Here is a 15,742-nt window from a genome sequence, read left to right on the forward strand (position 1 = left end):
TTTTGAGGGGTTCTTTTTTCCAGCCATGGAAGACAAAACACATCCTTGGAATGTCTCCAGCAGCAGTGGCTGCCCTCTGTACGGTGGTGCCCCACATTTGGGTACCGCTGTCTGCAGGAACTCCACAGCTGGGCACAGCTGCCCACAATGCTGAACTGACCCCAGAAACTGCAGATGCTGCTTATGTCTCAAAAACCAGGACGGTGATGCCTGGCAAATGCTGGTGGGAGAACTTTTCCCACTCCCTGGTGCCAGGGAACCTGAAGTTTGTCCCAGGACCAAGAGTCAGGCAAGGAGGAGTGGAGATCTACGCTGCTGCACCTTTATTTAGTGTTAAAGGGAAGGGCACCACCAGCGACAGAAAAGCAAATGTACATGGGGAAAGGGACCAGAGACACTGGGGTGGTTTGTGGTGATGTCAGCAGCTGGGCCACCCCCTGGACTACGAAAGGAGCAGTCCTACATGGGAGTCACTCCTGAAGGATGCACAAACACACTGGAAGTAACATGGGGATCAGAGGTGTGCAAACAGCAGCCAGCAGCGAGCCCTGCTCCCAGGAACCTGGGAACCCGTGCTCCTGGGAGCCTGCTCCTGGAGAGGTACAGACCCACGGAGTCCGTAAGCAGACAGCACCTATTCCCTGCAGGGATGCTCTGCAAGGATAAGGAGCCACTCGAATCCCGAGTGCGGGTGGGCGCCGAGGCACCACGTGTGCGTGACTGAGGAGCAGCCGGGCGGGCTGGAGGCTCCGGCCGGCCCCGCCCGGCTGCGGAAGGCACCGAGCCGCCGGCTGCGCATCCAGCGCCTGCGGGAGGGACTGCGGCACGCAGACCTCGGAGGGAGCCACGAAGCCGGGGGGGAGGAGTGTTCAGTTCCGGAGGTAAAGCCGTCCGGTGGCAAGATTCTAAGGCGAGGGGGATGATTTTGGGGGTGATTTGCAATTTCAGCAGAAGTCTTTGCGTCAGTGCCAATTAACTTCCTCCCACAGCTCCATCTGGGAGCCATAAGCCAGCCTGTGCTGAGTCTTTTCATGTTTGCAACTTAAAATATGGGAGCAGAGTGAGTAAGAAAATGTTTTTGCTTTCTTCAAGAATCACCCCCTATCCCACAATTGGTGCTTGCAGCACGGTCCCTCTGCCTGTTCTCTGCAGTGATACTGCCTAGGGGAACTCTTTTCAACACATTTTTGGTATTGCCCACCTGGCTACTTCACATTCCCTCTAGGGAATCCAACACTGCTGAGACAACTTAGTGACAAACAACTGGGACGTAACAAAAGGACTGGGAAGGAATATGGAAACATGATCTAGCTTTGAATCTCCTGCCTTTTGGTTGCTTACAATGGAGGTGTCCAAAAAATAGCGGTTGGGAAAAAATAAGACATCTATTTACAAGTTCATATACACTTAAAATACATCACTGAGCACTGTTCCTCTGATCATGTGTGTCGTGCACCCGCAGAGAGAACGTGGCTCTAATGGTCATCAAAAAAAATCTTTAAAGTTTTTTTTTTCTTAAAAAAAATAAGTTATTTTAGACTTGGCAAATCACTTGCCAAAGGGAAGCAGCTGTTAAACAGAAGCAGTGACTCAGTTACAGAAGGGCAAAGAAAGCATCAGTCAATGAGCTTTAGAGGCCTGTATAATGAGGGAGGCAAGTTTAAAAGCTTCAAGACTCTCCCTCTCTGGCTCACGGCTGATTGCCAGTGCTCGGTGTGCAGCACCCCAGGTTTAAAGCTCTGGGGTGTCTGACGGGGCCTGGGTGGCCGATGGCAGGGCACGAGACCCTACAGCTCTGTCATCTGCCCAGGTAGAGGGCAGGAAAGCTCTGGTAGGACTCACCGTGCTCTCTCGGCAGACAACTGGTGCTACAGAGCCCGCCCACAGAAGGCAGGGGGGGGCACGGGGAGCAGGGCCAGGGCTCCCCTCCCTTGCTGCGGCTTGGGGGGGGTTTCACTGTTCCCAGTAACGCTTGAGGCTGGCACTGGCAGCGCAGTTTGTAATGCTCAGTGAATTCAGTAACTCCTCCCCCGTCACATCCTCCTCAGGGCTCGCTGCTCTGTGTCCGCCTCTCAGCGGCTCCTACCTGCACCGGGTGGAAGCGCGGGGGTCAGGTCCCCCTGCAGCTCAGGGATGCAGACCCGGAGCTGGGGTCAGACTGCACCGCAGCAGGGCAGGAGCAGCTCCAGCGCTCCGCCCTCTCTCCCCGGGCCAGGGGAGATGCCAGCGCAGCTGAGCCGCAGTCCTTGGAGGAGGATGGTGAGAGCCGGGCGCGGGTGTTCCTGCCAGGGATCTCTGAGGGCGGACGGAAATGGGGAGAGTTTCATTTCCCCGCGCTGCCAGGGCAAGGGGGCGGGGAGGGGGCGTCCCAGGAAGTTCAGTTTTTGTCATCACAGGACAAAAAACAGGATGAGCACCACTAGCAAGATGACGAAGAGGACAACAATTGCACACCACTGCCGTCGATCTGGAAAGAAAAGGAAGCATCAGTTTTCCTGCTTTAGTGGAGAAGGTAAATTGGAGGAGCATTTTTCTCTGTGTACTGCTAGGAACCAAATTCAAGCTTAAGCCACAAAAAGCCAAAACACCAGTTCCTGTGGGAGAAAGGCTATGGCACTGAATATTGCAGTGAGGCATTCTCCTCCAGGATACACTGGGGTTTGGGAACAGCTGTGGGAATTCTGAGGCTACTTCCCAACCAAGTTCAAACAGCTTTGAAAAGCTGGCTCAAAAGCAATTGGGAGGAGCAAGCAGAGAGCTGCTGTGTTTGCTGTTCATTCATGGAGTAATCTGTTTGCCAGAGGAACAGGAAGGGATCTGGTGAAAGCTGCCCTGAGGAGCTCTGCCAGGAAGAGATTGTGGCAGCTTCCCTTAGGACAGGGCCAGGAATTAGGTTTCCCTGGACATCTTTACACCTCATTGGCTCAACACACCTCTGAGACTGGCTCACATCACCTCTGAGAGCCATCTTCCCCATGAGATGATGGTGCAGCAGTGGGGACACGGCTGCTGGCACCCCTTCAACTCCTAGGCACAGAAGTTACCCAGAAAGAGCCCTCCTGCTCTCCCTGGCATAGGTGACTCCAGCAGAAATGCTCTTTCACAACACTCAGAAACACTCGGCAGAGATCCACGGGTTTTCCCACAGGAAAGGGCAGAGACATAGTGTTCACCCGTGGTAGTGCTGCTGCTGAGCTATTGTTGACCCAAAGTGCACTGCCAGCACTCCAAGTGGTCTCTCTGGGGCTGTATCCCCACTACCTCATAAATCCCAGATAGACTAATGCTGCAGAGCAGGAATGCTTTTCCTCCTGACAGGCTGCTGCCTTCCCAAGGTCCTGAGCACCCAAGGGACAGGGGTGCTGGAGGAGGCGCTGGCCGGGCACGGAGCCAGGCTCAGAGGCAGCCGGCAGCAGCACTTCCCAGCAGCCAGGCCGGGCTTCCTGTTTGCTCTGCCCCCGGCTTCAGGCACAGCCTTATAAGGACTTTTCTGTGGGTTCAGTGCAGAATTCAGCCCTTTCCTCTACCAGCTGAGACAGATGTGACCGACAAACAGCCTGCAGGCACCAGCAGCCCCAGGGCAGGTCGGATTTGGGAAGGGGATTGCTGCAGGCATTCTGGTGCAGGGTAGGCCACACACAGTGGCCCGTGTTTAATGGCACCTTGACAGCTTTTGTTCCACAGGCAGCCCGGGAAACTGCAGCAGAGCAGGAGGTTGCAGAGCATCCCCTCCCACCAGCTAGAGGGGGATTTTCCCAGCAGCAGCAGCATAAATAGAAAGGCATCTGTAAATAAAACAAAGGGAGGGGACAGGCAGCAGAGCAGTGTCTGGGCAGGAGCAGCTGCCGGGCTTGGAAACCTTCCCCTTCTTTCAAGAACTGAGAGCTGCTCCCTCCCCTTGGCTGGATGGGTGGGAGCACAGTGTCCCAGCCTGAAGATCCAAGGGCTTGTCTGTCCCTTTCCAGGGACTGGATCCCACTTCCTAGGACCTACCACTCGTCATGTGAGACACTTTGGCCAGCTTCTTCATGACGTTATCAAGGCGCGACTGAGTGCTGTCTAACTCGTGGGAGAAGTCATCCAGCATCCTGAGGACACAGAAGCAGGGCACTGGTCAGCACGTGGCACATCCCTTGGGCATTCTGCAGCACGCTCACACACGTGGATCAAAACACTGATGTGAGCAGAGTATTACACCTTGGCAGACAAAATGAATGGGGCCTCCCCTCCTGGAAGCACCCGAGGGTGGGGAAAAAACCTGCTGAAACAGCAGCTCTGCTTTGGTGGGAATCCTGCCAGATCCTCCCTGGGTGATTGTGGCTGATCTCTACACACATCTGCAAGGTAAGGAGTGGGGGAACAGCTTCCTCCTTATAAAAGGAGTCTCACTTATAATCTGTGATTAGCATCTATGTGTCAGCTTGGATTTTAAATCTCTCTTCTTGTTCAGGGCTTGCAGTATAAACTAAAATCTTGTTTCAGTAATGTATCAAGTGGGAACAAGATCTGCAGTTGCTTTTAAGGTGTTTTTCAAGCTCTGCGTGGAAGTTACCCTTTTACTTCCTCCACACAGTGACTGTAATGAATCTGGAAGCCTTCCTGAATCCATGCTTTGTCAATGCCAGTGCGTATCCAGAGTCAAGGTACTAATCCAATTGTCTCCAGCCAGTGGGACTTTAAAGCGAAATGCATTTAAAAGGACAGACTCCTTCATTTGGAGTGCCAGGGCACTTGTTAAACCTTCATTCAGTGGGGAAAACCTCACTGTAGTAGTTATGAGCTAATCTTGCAAGCACTGATGGCTTGTGTGATGATCCAGAAACAGACACACTACACCAATCTCCTCTCCGAGAGCAGAGGATTCTCATGCTGTACAACTTGACACAGGAGGGAAGTTGAAAGCCTCCAAAGCCTCCTCTCCATTCAATATGAAATCACTTCACAAGAGACATGGCCCTCCAGACTCCTACCAGCCAAACAAGGAGGGGTTTTAGGCATGAACCCTTCAAGCCTTTCTGGAAGCATAGCTGTTAGCCTGCACAACTGGGAACTTGTTTGCAAAGGACAAGAACTGGGAAAGAAATCTAATTTTTATGTAAATGGATGGATGAAGAATGACTTTGTGAGCTGCCCTTTAACCCTTTGCGTGGGTGAGGGTTATTTTTAGCTTCAGTGATGAAGAGCAGCACTGTGCTGTGTGTTTCAGGGCACAGCTGAGAGCTTCTGGCCCCAGCAGTTGTCCAGGGGCAGCACAAAACCCTGTAGAGTGGAGAAGTGGCCAGCATCTGCATTGCACAGCACCTCTCTCCTTTATCTACTGGCTGCCCGAGGGGGGAACATGTGAAAAGGAGAGGAGGAAAGGTTTAAGCCTGCCCTAGATGCAGGCTTCTAAAGGAAGGAGGTTGCAGTTGGATCCTTGCAGTACAAAATGCTTTCCACGGGCTGGCAGGGAGAGGCTGCCTGAGGGACCAGTGAATTCCAGGCTCTACCAGAGGCAGAGATAGGTGTGTGAGGACATCCAGCCATGTTGCAGCCAGCCCCATGCCAGGTTTTTGCCACCATGTCTCGCACTTACACTGCTTGCTCTTCCAGCTCCCCACCAATGCGCTGGGACATGTTCTTCAGCACCCCGATGCTGCCAGAGACCAGCTCCAACTGCTCATCCTGCTGCTCCACAATCAACTGGGGCCAAAGAGAAGAGAAATGTGCAATTACAGATCTGCTTCCTGCAGCTGGGCTGGAGCCAGCCCATCCAGTGGACAAGTACTTGCTGCTCAGCCAACATCAGATGTGAGACCCGGGCTCAGACCTAAGCCACCAGGAATGAGGTCTGCATTCCTAAGAAATGCTGGAGAGGAGACAACCAGAGGAAAGTTTCCATGGCGTGGCATCCCCATAGCACAGCAGGCTGCAGTCTCCAGACATCCCTGCAAATCCAGCCTCAGCTCATCCATGCTGCGTGCACAGCTAAAGTGACTTTGGAAAGATCCAAGGGCTAGTCATAAAAACCTTGGCCAGGGAGGCACACTGATGCTATGCCTGGGAACCACATGGAATGTGCTGCAGGTAACAGGGAGTTAATGCAAGCAGAAGGTTGTTGCAGCTTCTAGAGCTAAAAATAGCCAGCCTGGCTCTGAGTGTGCCAAAGGAATAAGTCTGCTGCTGTTTTAAGTCATTTTCAGGGCACAGTCACGCTAAGGATTAGCTTTACCCTAGTTACCTATTTCTGAAGCTATTTATCCCCCTGGAGTCAGTAGGTAAAACATGTCTGGAAGCCAAGGTGGCAGCACTGGTCAGGAGCTTTTGCAGAGTTTGCCACCTCCGAGTCACTGCCTGTGTCAAGGCCCTGCAGTTCTCCAGTCTGTGCCTGGCCTGGGCACTTCTCCAGGCAAACTCCCCTGTCAGCTGGGAAGTGCAGCTGGGAAGTGTCTCACCAGGGGTTCTCCCAAGCCCTCACACAGCCTTTCTCACTAATCTCACGGTGACAAAAGCAGGAAAAGGAAGCAGGCGCGTGCTCCTGCTCCCAGCCTGTTCAGATGGGAGATGCACACAAAACAACACCAAAGAATTTTAACTAGGGGAAGTTGCATAAGACAAACGGGCCCTTTTCTTTTTGCAGCGTTTCTACTCTCCCGAGGATTTCAACAATCTTGCACTATTAAATCCTAGTGTGCTACATCTTCCAGATTGTGCCTACTGCCTCCTAAACACAGCAGAAGCCCCACGCCTCCAGGGTTAAAAGCCTTGTGTCAAGATCACCCAAAGCTGTGCTGCACAGGAAATGCATGCACAGACACATGCCACAAGCAAAGAGAGAACTGTCAGGCTCCTGGAGCCAGACAAGTCCCCCTGGCACCCATTTGGCAAGCAAAGCCATTTAGTCTGTGATGCCAGCTGCCTTACCTGTTGTTGAGCTTGCTGCTCCTCGATGAAATGTGAATTTGCTAATTGCAGCTCCCGGTCCAGACGGCTGTATTTGTCAGGTCCAGAGCTCCAACTCTGACTCCCACTCTCTCCCAGGAGTGCCTGAACAGATGCAGACAGCTCTTAGCAACACCCTTGTGTCTGCTCCCAGACCATCTACACGGTGAGGTGGGAAGGCTGACAAGGCAACACTTGTGCACACACGTGCACAGCATCCCCTTCCTCCTGCTCTGCTGCTACTCAGTCAAAGTGCTGTCATGAACTAAACCCAGAGACAAAATGCCAGCCTGGGAAGTCTCTGCAGCCTGGAATTGCAGAGATGCCTCTCCAGCAGCAGGAGAGCTGGAGCGTGGTCGACTGACAGTGTGTGCAGGAGGCCTGCACTGCACAAAGGACTGGCAGAGGCCTGCTCAAGAGGCAGCACTGTGTGCTAGGACATGTGAGCTGGGAAGTGTCTGGGTATATTGTGTTAACAGATGTACAGCTCCATCTGAGCACTCTGCTGCTAATGACAGGGGCTTAAGAGGGTCTGGATAAAGTACTTAACCAGGTGAGCTGACAGTAAAATAATGCAATATATAACCAGAGCAGTGCTGTATGCTTATGGTCTATGATCCAGGCTGCCTATCCCTCCAGCAAGCTCTTTGGCTGCCAGCATACATATTCTTGCTACTTTCCTAAAGCCTGGACAGACAGGTTCCTGCAAAGCCTGCAAAGATGTGGCTTTTCAACCAAATATGTCTGGTCCCAGCAAGAGGAATAACCCAAGCTACAGATGCTGGAGAATGAACATGACCTGCAAGTGAGGAACTGCACCCTGCAGCACTAGGGAAGGGTTAGGGACTGTGCCCTCCAGTGTGGAAGGCAGGCTGACTTGTAATGAGACCACCCTGCAATTCCTGGTTGTGGGCAGGATGGAATGACTGAGTATTTGTGAAGAACGGCAAGACAATGACCAGGCTACTCTGTCAGGCTGAAAACCAGACAGGGTCTATGGTTCATCTGACTTATAAAGTTCAAGGTGGGGTGAGGATAGCTGACTGACCATGCAGGAAGCCAGCAGGACATCTGGCTGTTCCTGCCCCCGAGACACTGAGCAAGCTCCTGGTCCCTCCAGTTTGTGACAAAGGCAGCTAGTTTTTATTTAATTCAGTTCACTAGCTTTGCCTGCAGCTTCAATAGAAAGGGTCTGTTTGCCAGCTTGGGCTGTGAGGGTCAGGCCACTGCCAGCCAGCCCCTCAGACACAAAGCCCAGCACAAGCCTTGCAGTCTGGAATGAAGGCGAGGGGCTTGGAAAGGAGAGGAAGGCAGCAAGGGGAAGTCAGTTTTCCTGACCAGATGTCACTACATGAGCTGGGCCATATGGTCTCCTGCAGCTATCACGAGCCTCATGCAAAGGAAAGCAGCAAATTGCAGGAAAGCTACAGACTTGTTTGAGCAAGGGTGTCAGGGACTTTGTTGCTGGGAGTGTTTGCCAAGCACATCAATTAACCCTGTGACAAACTCAGGAATGAGTTCTGTGCATCTCAGTTTGTTGGTTTTGCCACGTGTGGCAAGGCTGATGCAGTACAGACAATTAACTGTATGAAGCACACATCAGCTTTTACTGGAGCGGGTCTGGAAGTCAGCCCCAGTATCTCCTTACAGCCTCTCCACCAGCCAGGAAGGAGCACAAGCTGCATCTGTTTCTATTCCTTAGATTACAAGTGCAGACAACATGAGACTTCTGGAGCTCCTTCCATCTTCTTACACAGCTATTACAAGAACCAGCTGCATGAAAGGATATTACACCATCTTGGCTCCTAAATCCAGCACAGCACAGGATTACGTTCATTGACATGGATTCTGAGCTGCTTCCCCCCGAGGAGGAGGAGGAGGGAGATTTCCCTTTCCATGGGATGGTGCAATGCTGACAGTTGTAAACAACCAGCTCTGAAGACAGAGACAGATGGTGAGTGCTGACTTACTGCTCTGAGAGAGGCTTGGGAGAGGCTGGCAGCAACGTGCCTGTGAGAAGCAGCTCTCCCAGGGCAGCCAAATGGACACGGCTCAAACACGGCTTGGCTGCAGCATGGGAGCCCCTTCCCACACCCAAGGTTTGCAAGGGGAGGGACTCCAGACAGCACATACATTGTAGCAGAAATCCATTGCCTGTTTCTGGTTCTCACCTGCCTGTTTTTTCTTTCAGCCAGTGCTTGCACGGAAGAGTTTGACATCTGATCCTTCATGTCCTGTTCATTCAACAAAAGAAGAAGCATGTGAGCATTGGACAGGCAAATTCAGGGTGCTACAGAGCTGTCTATACCCAGCAAGGGTTCTACAAGGGGGAAAGAGGGAAGAGATATTTTCTTTGAAAACCCACACTTTTTGAAGAGTTTGGAAACATATTGTAGAAAGTTTCATTATTATACTAATACTGGAATCAACAGCATTGGGATATTTTGAAAATATTTCTCACTCACTACTCATTTTTCTCTACTACAACCAGAACCACGTTGATTTGTATAATAAACTAATGTTCCTGTTGACAGAATGTGTTTGTCAAGGCATTGAAGCCTATAACCTCCTCTGCTTTATTTCCAACTGCATCTGGTTTTATATTCCGTAGTATAAGGTAGATTTCCTGTGCTGTGGCCATCCTCTCTGACTGTGTCAATGTTCTCTCCTACCAATTAATTTTTGCTGTGGAACTCCTCCAGAAGGTCACTAACCACAGAAGGCTCCCCATCACAATGTAACATAACCTAGTTTTCATAAATTAGTAACTAGTCAATGTCATCTGGCAGAGGCTGATCCACCAGCAGAGTTCTGATGTGTTTTACTGTTCAGAGATGTGCAGCACATCACTGAAGAGCACCACCACATCTCGCCTGGTTAATTCTCACTGGCTGCAGTGCATCACAAATTCCTCCATGGAAAGTGGAAGTCAGCTGCACAGGGCCACTTATAAATTTCATTTCCCAGTGGGAGACACTGCTCCAAAAGCCATTAGCCAGCATTTTTCAGCCAGGAGGAGAGGACCAGAGATCAGGTTTGCCTGATCCTGCCCATGAGGGAGCGGACTAGACTGAGAACAAGACAGCAAGCATATGCCTGCTACCTGGGGCCACTGTGGTTTTGGGATCAGTTTCCAGGCAGAAAGCCTTAGGAACTGCATCCAGACCACAGGACTGAAGGTAGGGTGACAGGCTTGCTGCCAGCCACACCAGTGCATTTTGTGGAGCAGGAACATCAGAGTCATGAGGGGCAGCAGAAACTCAGTGTAGCTATTAATAGACAGAAAACTTCCTAACTAGCAGCTTGCTACCAGGCAGTGAAGCTTTTGGAAAGATATTTCTTCTCTATTTTTTACCACCAAGTTGTTAAAATCCCCTTTTTGCTTCTCAAGCATAAGCTTAAACTAGAAAAAAAATCTTCCTCAAGTTAAAAATAAATCCAGTGGTTGTTTGGACTATTTTGCAGGGATAGGAAGTTGAAGTCACCATGTCAGTAACACCAGGCTTTAACCATCTGTCAGTGCTCAAAGTGGTCTCCCTGTTGCTGAAAACTCAGTGCTACAGTCGAGATTTCCCTCAGCTCTGAAGGGAGGCTCCACATTGCAGCTGGCTCTTCACTCTTCCTCCCGTTACCACAGGCTCCCAGCTCACTGTTGCCAGAGCAGTGTGAAGACTTCAAGGGTCAGCAGCATAAAAGGAGGGAATTCCATGGGGCACCTGCACCCGCACACCCTTCCAGGCAGCTCCAGGAGGGAACACACGGGGAAGAGGAGTACGCCTGAGACTCAGCAGGTGGCAGGCTTATTCTCTGCTCTCCATTCCACCACAGCACAGCCCCAAGATTTCCTTTTTTAACCACCAATTCCCCGCAGGCCCTGAGCCCAAGGGCAGGTTCCTTACCCTGACCACCTGCCGCGTGCTGGTGATGAAGGCTTTGCGGATTCCCAGCTCCGTGGCATCGAGGTTGAATTTCCGTGGGTTTGCCTCCACGATGCCTGGGCACCGAGTCAAGGAGTGCCCGAAGTGGGCTGGTTGCCCACATGGATACACAAACCCCAAGCCTGCCAAGGGGCCCCTGTATTCTGCCTCTTCCCAAAATCTGATTAGCAAAGAACTGCAGGCTGGATGGAAAAGGAGACATGGCAGGAATGTGCTGTGAAGCACACACACAAGGTTTCTCTTTTCCATGTGGTTTTTTGGTTCTGTGATGCTGGGCAGTGTTTTCAGGAGCACTCAGAGGAGCACGAGGGACAAGGAGTATTTCTGGAAGGCAGCCTAGAAAATGAACTGAGCCTGCAGAAATGCAGATTCACACAACACAACAGGCTTTCTAAAACAAAGCCTCTTAGAATATACCTTGCAAAAAGGGAGACAAAAAGACAAAAGGAAAATCCTTTACTTAATTTCTCATTTGCAATTTGAGAAAAGCCAATGTGAATGCAAAATTCAATCCCAAACAGTCCTGATTTTTGCAGAGGAACAAGCACTGGGACTTTGCTATTTAGTACAACCTGAGAACTGCAACTACCTCCAAAGGGCCAAAAAAAGGATATTAATGGTTTCATCCAGGTCTTCCAGGTCCCACTCGATGCTTCGCAGGTTGTTCCTGAGCTCATTAGTAGTCCAGTCGATTTCTTCTCTTGTGGCAATGGAGGGATCTTGCAAGAGCTCTGTCCACCTCTGGAAGAGCCCCTGGGCAGTGTTCACAGCTTTCTGCACCTCCCTGCAGGTGAGTGAAGAGAAGCCAAGAATTATCACTAGCTGCCCTGCAGCAGTGACACTGGGACAGCCCCGTGTCCAGCTGAGCAGGAATGCCACAGCTTCCTCCCAAACACCCCTCCTTCCAACAACTGCGTGTTTATTTTGTAAAATAAAGATCTGCCCTGAATCTCACTGCAGCATGAAGTTATTCATGAAGGGACCTATTTCTTCAGGGGAAGCTGCTGAGTGTCACCCAGGCAAGCCAGGGCAGAGGGTCTGAACAAGGCAGCTCTTTGGCAATCCACACTTTGCATTCCTCTCTCTACAGTTTTCCTCTCAAGGCCCTTAAGTACCCATGTAAGATACCCCAAGGGCACACAGAATTACAGGAACTGTCCCCGCAGCACAGCCAGGCAGACTGTTGAATGCAGAACTGTTTATTTTAATTCAGCATTTAAAAAAAATACACAGGCCTACTACGCTGGCTTAGGAAACACAAGTTTTTTCTGCTGCTCTAAGCTCTTTTGGAGACGAATGCATTCACAGCGGGGGAAGGCACTGCTGACACATCTGGTTTGGGGCAAGCAGGTTTGTAAATTTGGGTCACAGACTCTCAGTGTGGCTATGTGCATTTACAAACTCTGCGGTCCCAAGCTCTGAACTGCTCCCCCAGGTTCACCGGGGAGATCAGATGATGTGCTGGTGTCCAAGGAGGCCACCATGAGCTTGCACACAGCAGTCAGGTGTTTCACCCCAGTGAAGGAAAGCAGGGGAGGCCCAGGGCAGATGAACTGACGTGCCAGGACTGCACCTCTGTAAGTTCCACCAGGGCCTGATCCAGCTGGTCCTCCAGTTGCTGTCTAAGCTGCAGTTTCTCAGCACTCTGATGCATGTCCCTCCTCTTCTCACACGCCTACAGCTCCGAGTCTGCCACTCTGAGTGCCCTAAAGCCAGCAGCCTGCACTGAGGATCTGGAAAAATTCATTCCCTCCTCTACTTGCCAGCACAAGTTTTGATTTTATTTGGCTGGGTTTGTTTTTCCCCACACTTGTGGAAGTCCCCAGCAGCAAGAATGTAAAGCAGAGCTGGGTGTCCTCTGATGGGAGGAGTTACAGACACCAGAAAAGCAAACTAGTAGCAATTCTGGTGGCTACACCACCGGCAGCCCCTCCGACCTGCCAGGTAATAATTAACTGTGGGAGCGGCAGCACATCCCCTTCCCCCTCCCTGCCCTTCCCCACCGCTGCAGGAACATCTCTGGAAAGTTTGACAGGACGTTTGCTCCCCACCCATGGCGACTCCTACACTTTCCTCTAAGCACGAGTTTATCCTGGTGAAGGGATTCATTTTCCCTGGCTGTACCAATATCCATTCCCACACTTCTTCTCACATGGCTCTCCCAAAACACCCCACCAGGAGCCCCTCTGCTGCTCCTTGGGGCTGTCTCGCTGTGACAAGGGGCAGGAGAGCAGCCCCCAGCACAAGCTGAAGGTGGCCCGAGGGCAGTGTTCAGTGATGGAGCTGCTTTCACAGAATCACAGAATTGCTGGTGCTCTGTGGGTCATCCAGTCCAAACCCCCTGTCATTCACTGTCACCTAGAGCAGGGATACCTCCAGATGGGTTTGGAATGTCTGCAGCAAACTCCATGAAGCCTTTTCCAGTGCTCTGCCACCCTCACTGGAAAGAAGTTCTTCCTCACCTTGAGGTGGAACTTCTTGAATTTCAGTTTATGGCCTGTTGCTGTAAAGGGTCTGGCACCATCCTCATAACACGCCTTAGAGACATTTGTATGGAGTGATGAGATCCCCTCTGTCTTCTCTGGGCTAAACAGGCCCAGCTCGTCTAGTGTCTCCTCACCAGAGAGATGCTCCAGACCCCAAATCATCTAGGTGGCCTCCACTGGACCCTCTGCAGTAGCTCCAACACAGCTCCTTTCACCCTATTAATGACAATTTTCCTTCGGCTGGTATTTCCCTGCGTTCAGGCTCTTCGCTGCAGGCTTCCTCTCACGGCCATTGTTTATCCCACAGCTCGCTCCCTGCTCCCTGCACCTTTCCCACTGTCCCCAAGCCGCACCTGCAGCCAGGCCCGGGCCCAGGCCTCACGGCAGCGCCCCCGCACCGGCGAACAGGCCCCGGACCGGCGCGGAGCCCTCACAGCCCGGGGGCCGCCGCCATCTTCCCCCCCTCACAGACCCCCGCCGCCGCTCGCCCCCGCTCCGCCGGCCTCCCGAGCCTCGCCGCGGCCCTGCCCGCCCCCTCCGCGCCGCCGGCGGGTTACGCGTCCCCGCGGCCGCGTCCCGGCGGGCGCGGGGCGCGGGGCTCACCCCTTCACCACGAAGAAGGGGTCCTCCATCGACATGGCGCTGCCGCCGCCGCGCGCCTCGGCCGCCGCCAGGCCCCGCCCGGCCCGGCCCCGCCCGCCCGCGCCCTCCGCCAGCCCCGCCCGCCGGGGGCGTGGCCGGGTGACGTCAGCGCGCACGGCGCCGCGGGGCGGGAGCGCTGAGGGGGCGGGAGCGCTGAGGGGGCGGGAGCGCTGAGGGGGCGGGAGCGCTGAGGGAGCGGGAGCGCTGAGGGAGCGGGGGCGCTGAGGGGCCGCGGCTTCGTCCCGGTGCTGCCCGGGCAGTCCCGCAGCTCCTCCCGTAGCTCCTCCCGCAGTGCCCCCTGTCCCTCCCACCTGAAGGAACCCAGGCCTGGTTCAGGAGTTACATGTGGTGGAAAAGTCTCTCTTCCAACCCGTGCTTCCAAAGAAAACTCAGCAGTCTCTGCTGTCCGGTCTCAAGGCAGTTTATTGCGAGTTATCTAAAAGATTTTCTTCTCTGCTGCTGTGGTTTGCTCAGAGCTCAGGCAGAGGCACACACACACCCTGACATCCTCTCTGACTCCCGACTGCTTCTTCTCTCCCCGCCCAGGGCTGCTGCTCTCGTTTATATGGTACATTGCGTGTGACATGTTTACAATTTTTCCCAATGCCCATTACCTATATTAAATGGTGATTTTCTATCTTTTATATGGTACATTACATGTTACATGGTTACAGTTTTCCCCCAATGCCTATTACCTGTATTAAATGGTGCTTTTCTATCTTTTATATGGTACATTACATGTTACATGGTTACAGTTTTCCCCCAATGCCTATTACCTGTATTAAATGGTGCTTTTCTATCTTTTATATGGTACATTACGTGTTACATGCTTACAGTTTTTCCCCAATGCCTATTACCTATATTAAATGGTGCTTTTCTACTCTAAACCAATCTGAGAGTGCCAACATCACCAAGAACATGGAGGTAAGGAAGAAGAAAGAGGAGGAAAAGGACCGGCCTGCATTCCTCCATCTTAAAACCTCTGACCCCCATGTACAGAACAAAAAACCCCCATGTACAGGTGTTAAAACCCGCTTGTACAATACTAAAAAATTCTCCCCTCTACTTTATAACCACTTCTACTATAACATTTAAACTTTCGTGACTTCTTGTTCTTCCTGCAAGGTTGGTAACTCATTCCATGGCTCAAACCCAAAATCACAGCTGTTTCCAGCTGCCTGCCAGGGTCTCAAATGCTTCTGACCGGGGCCTGGAACCTCCAAAAATGTCTGAGGGACATTTTGAGTTCCCACAGCCACCCAGCGCATCACGCCCAGCATGGCTCAGGGTGGAAGGGAACTCGGCGGTGCCGCCTCCCTTCTCACCCCCGAGCACGTGGCACGGGTTGTGTCCCCATGGACCTCTCTGGGCCATCTGTTCCATTGCCCTGAAACGTAAATTTTAAGGGGTTTAGAGATTTTAGAGGAGCTAAGATTTTAGTTAGAGATAAGCCCTACTAGAGTTAATTAAAATAAATGAGTAGGCCTTGATGAAGTTAAGAGTTAGCAGTTGACTAATAATTGATTGCTTGTCAGCACAATGTTGTCGCCCTGATTTTTAAGATTTTCTTAAGCCTTCTGAGTTTACATTCTGTTAGAGAACTTTCTCACACAACTTTCTGCAAACAACCTATTGTTTTGCATTCCTTCACAGAGGTGGAGAAACTTGATGTACTGGTAGTTTGTCCAATGTCATTGGAGAGGTGGCACCTTCACCCTCCAATCCACTGTCACCTTTGGAAAAGTATAAATGCTG

The 15,742-nt window shown here is 51.9% G+C and overlaps 1 protein-coding gene across 2 annotated transcripts; it reads right to left on the reverse strand.

The window, feature by feature from the left end:
• Positions 1-300: 300 nt before the first annotated feature.
• STX6 (syntaxin 6) lies at positions 301-14,099 on the reverse strand. 2 transcript variants are annotated; one of them, XR_013340415.2, is made up of 9 exons: positions 13,949-14,074; positions 11,474-11,643; positions 10,821-10,915; positions 9,093-9,155; positions 6,904-7,026; positions 5,576-5,682; positions 3,994-4,088; positions 587-2,467; positions 301-548 (listed from the first exon to the last, which is right to left on the reverse strand). XR_013340415.2 is itself a non-coding variant. In XM_021545858.3 (8 exons), exons 1-8 carry the CDS (start codon positions 13,981-13,983, stop codon positions 2,391-2,393), a joined length of 765 nt encoding a protein of 254 aa, XP_021401533.1. In that variant the 5' UTR covers positions 13,984-14,099; the 3' UTR covers positions 301-2,390. The 2 variants fall into 2 exon arrangements, 1 of the variants encoding a protein (XP_021401533.1); XM_021545858.3 differs by having other exon boundaries at positions 301-2,467; positions 13,949-14,099.
• Positions 14,100-15,742: the final 1,643 nt, after the last annotated feature.

The sequence above is a fragment of the Lonchura striata genome, chromosome 8 (genome assembly GCF_050655825.1).
Source record: "Lonchura striata isolate lonStrDom1 chromosome 8, ASM5065582v1, whole genome shotgun sequence".
Classification (NCBI taxonomy): Eukaryota; Metazoa; Chordata; class Aves; order Passeriformes; family Estrildidae; genus Lonchura; species Lonchura striata.

Coding starts and splice junctions, on each gene's coding strand:
- STX6 (XM_021545858.3), bottom strand. CDS start 13,983: ATGTCGATGGAGGACCCCTTCTTCGTGGTGAAGGG. Junction 9,156..10,820: donor GCACGCGGCAGGTGGTCAGG/GTAAGGAACCTG, acceptor TTGAATGAACAG/GACATGAAGGATCAGATGTC. Junction 7,027..9,092: donor CTGAAAGAAAAAACAGGCAG/GTGAGAACCAGA, acceptor GCATCTGTTCAG/GCACTCCTGGGAGAGAGTGG.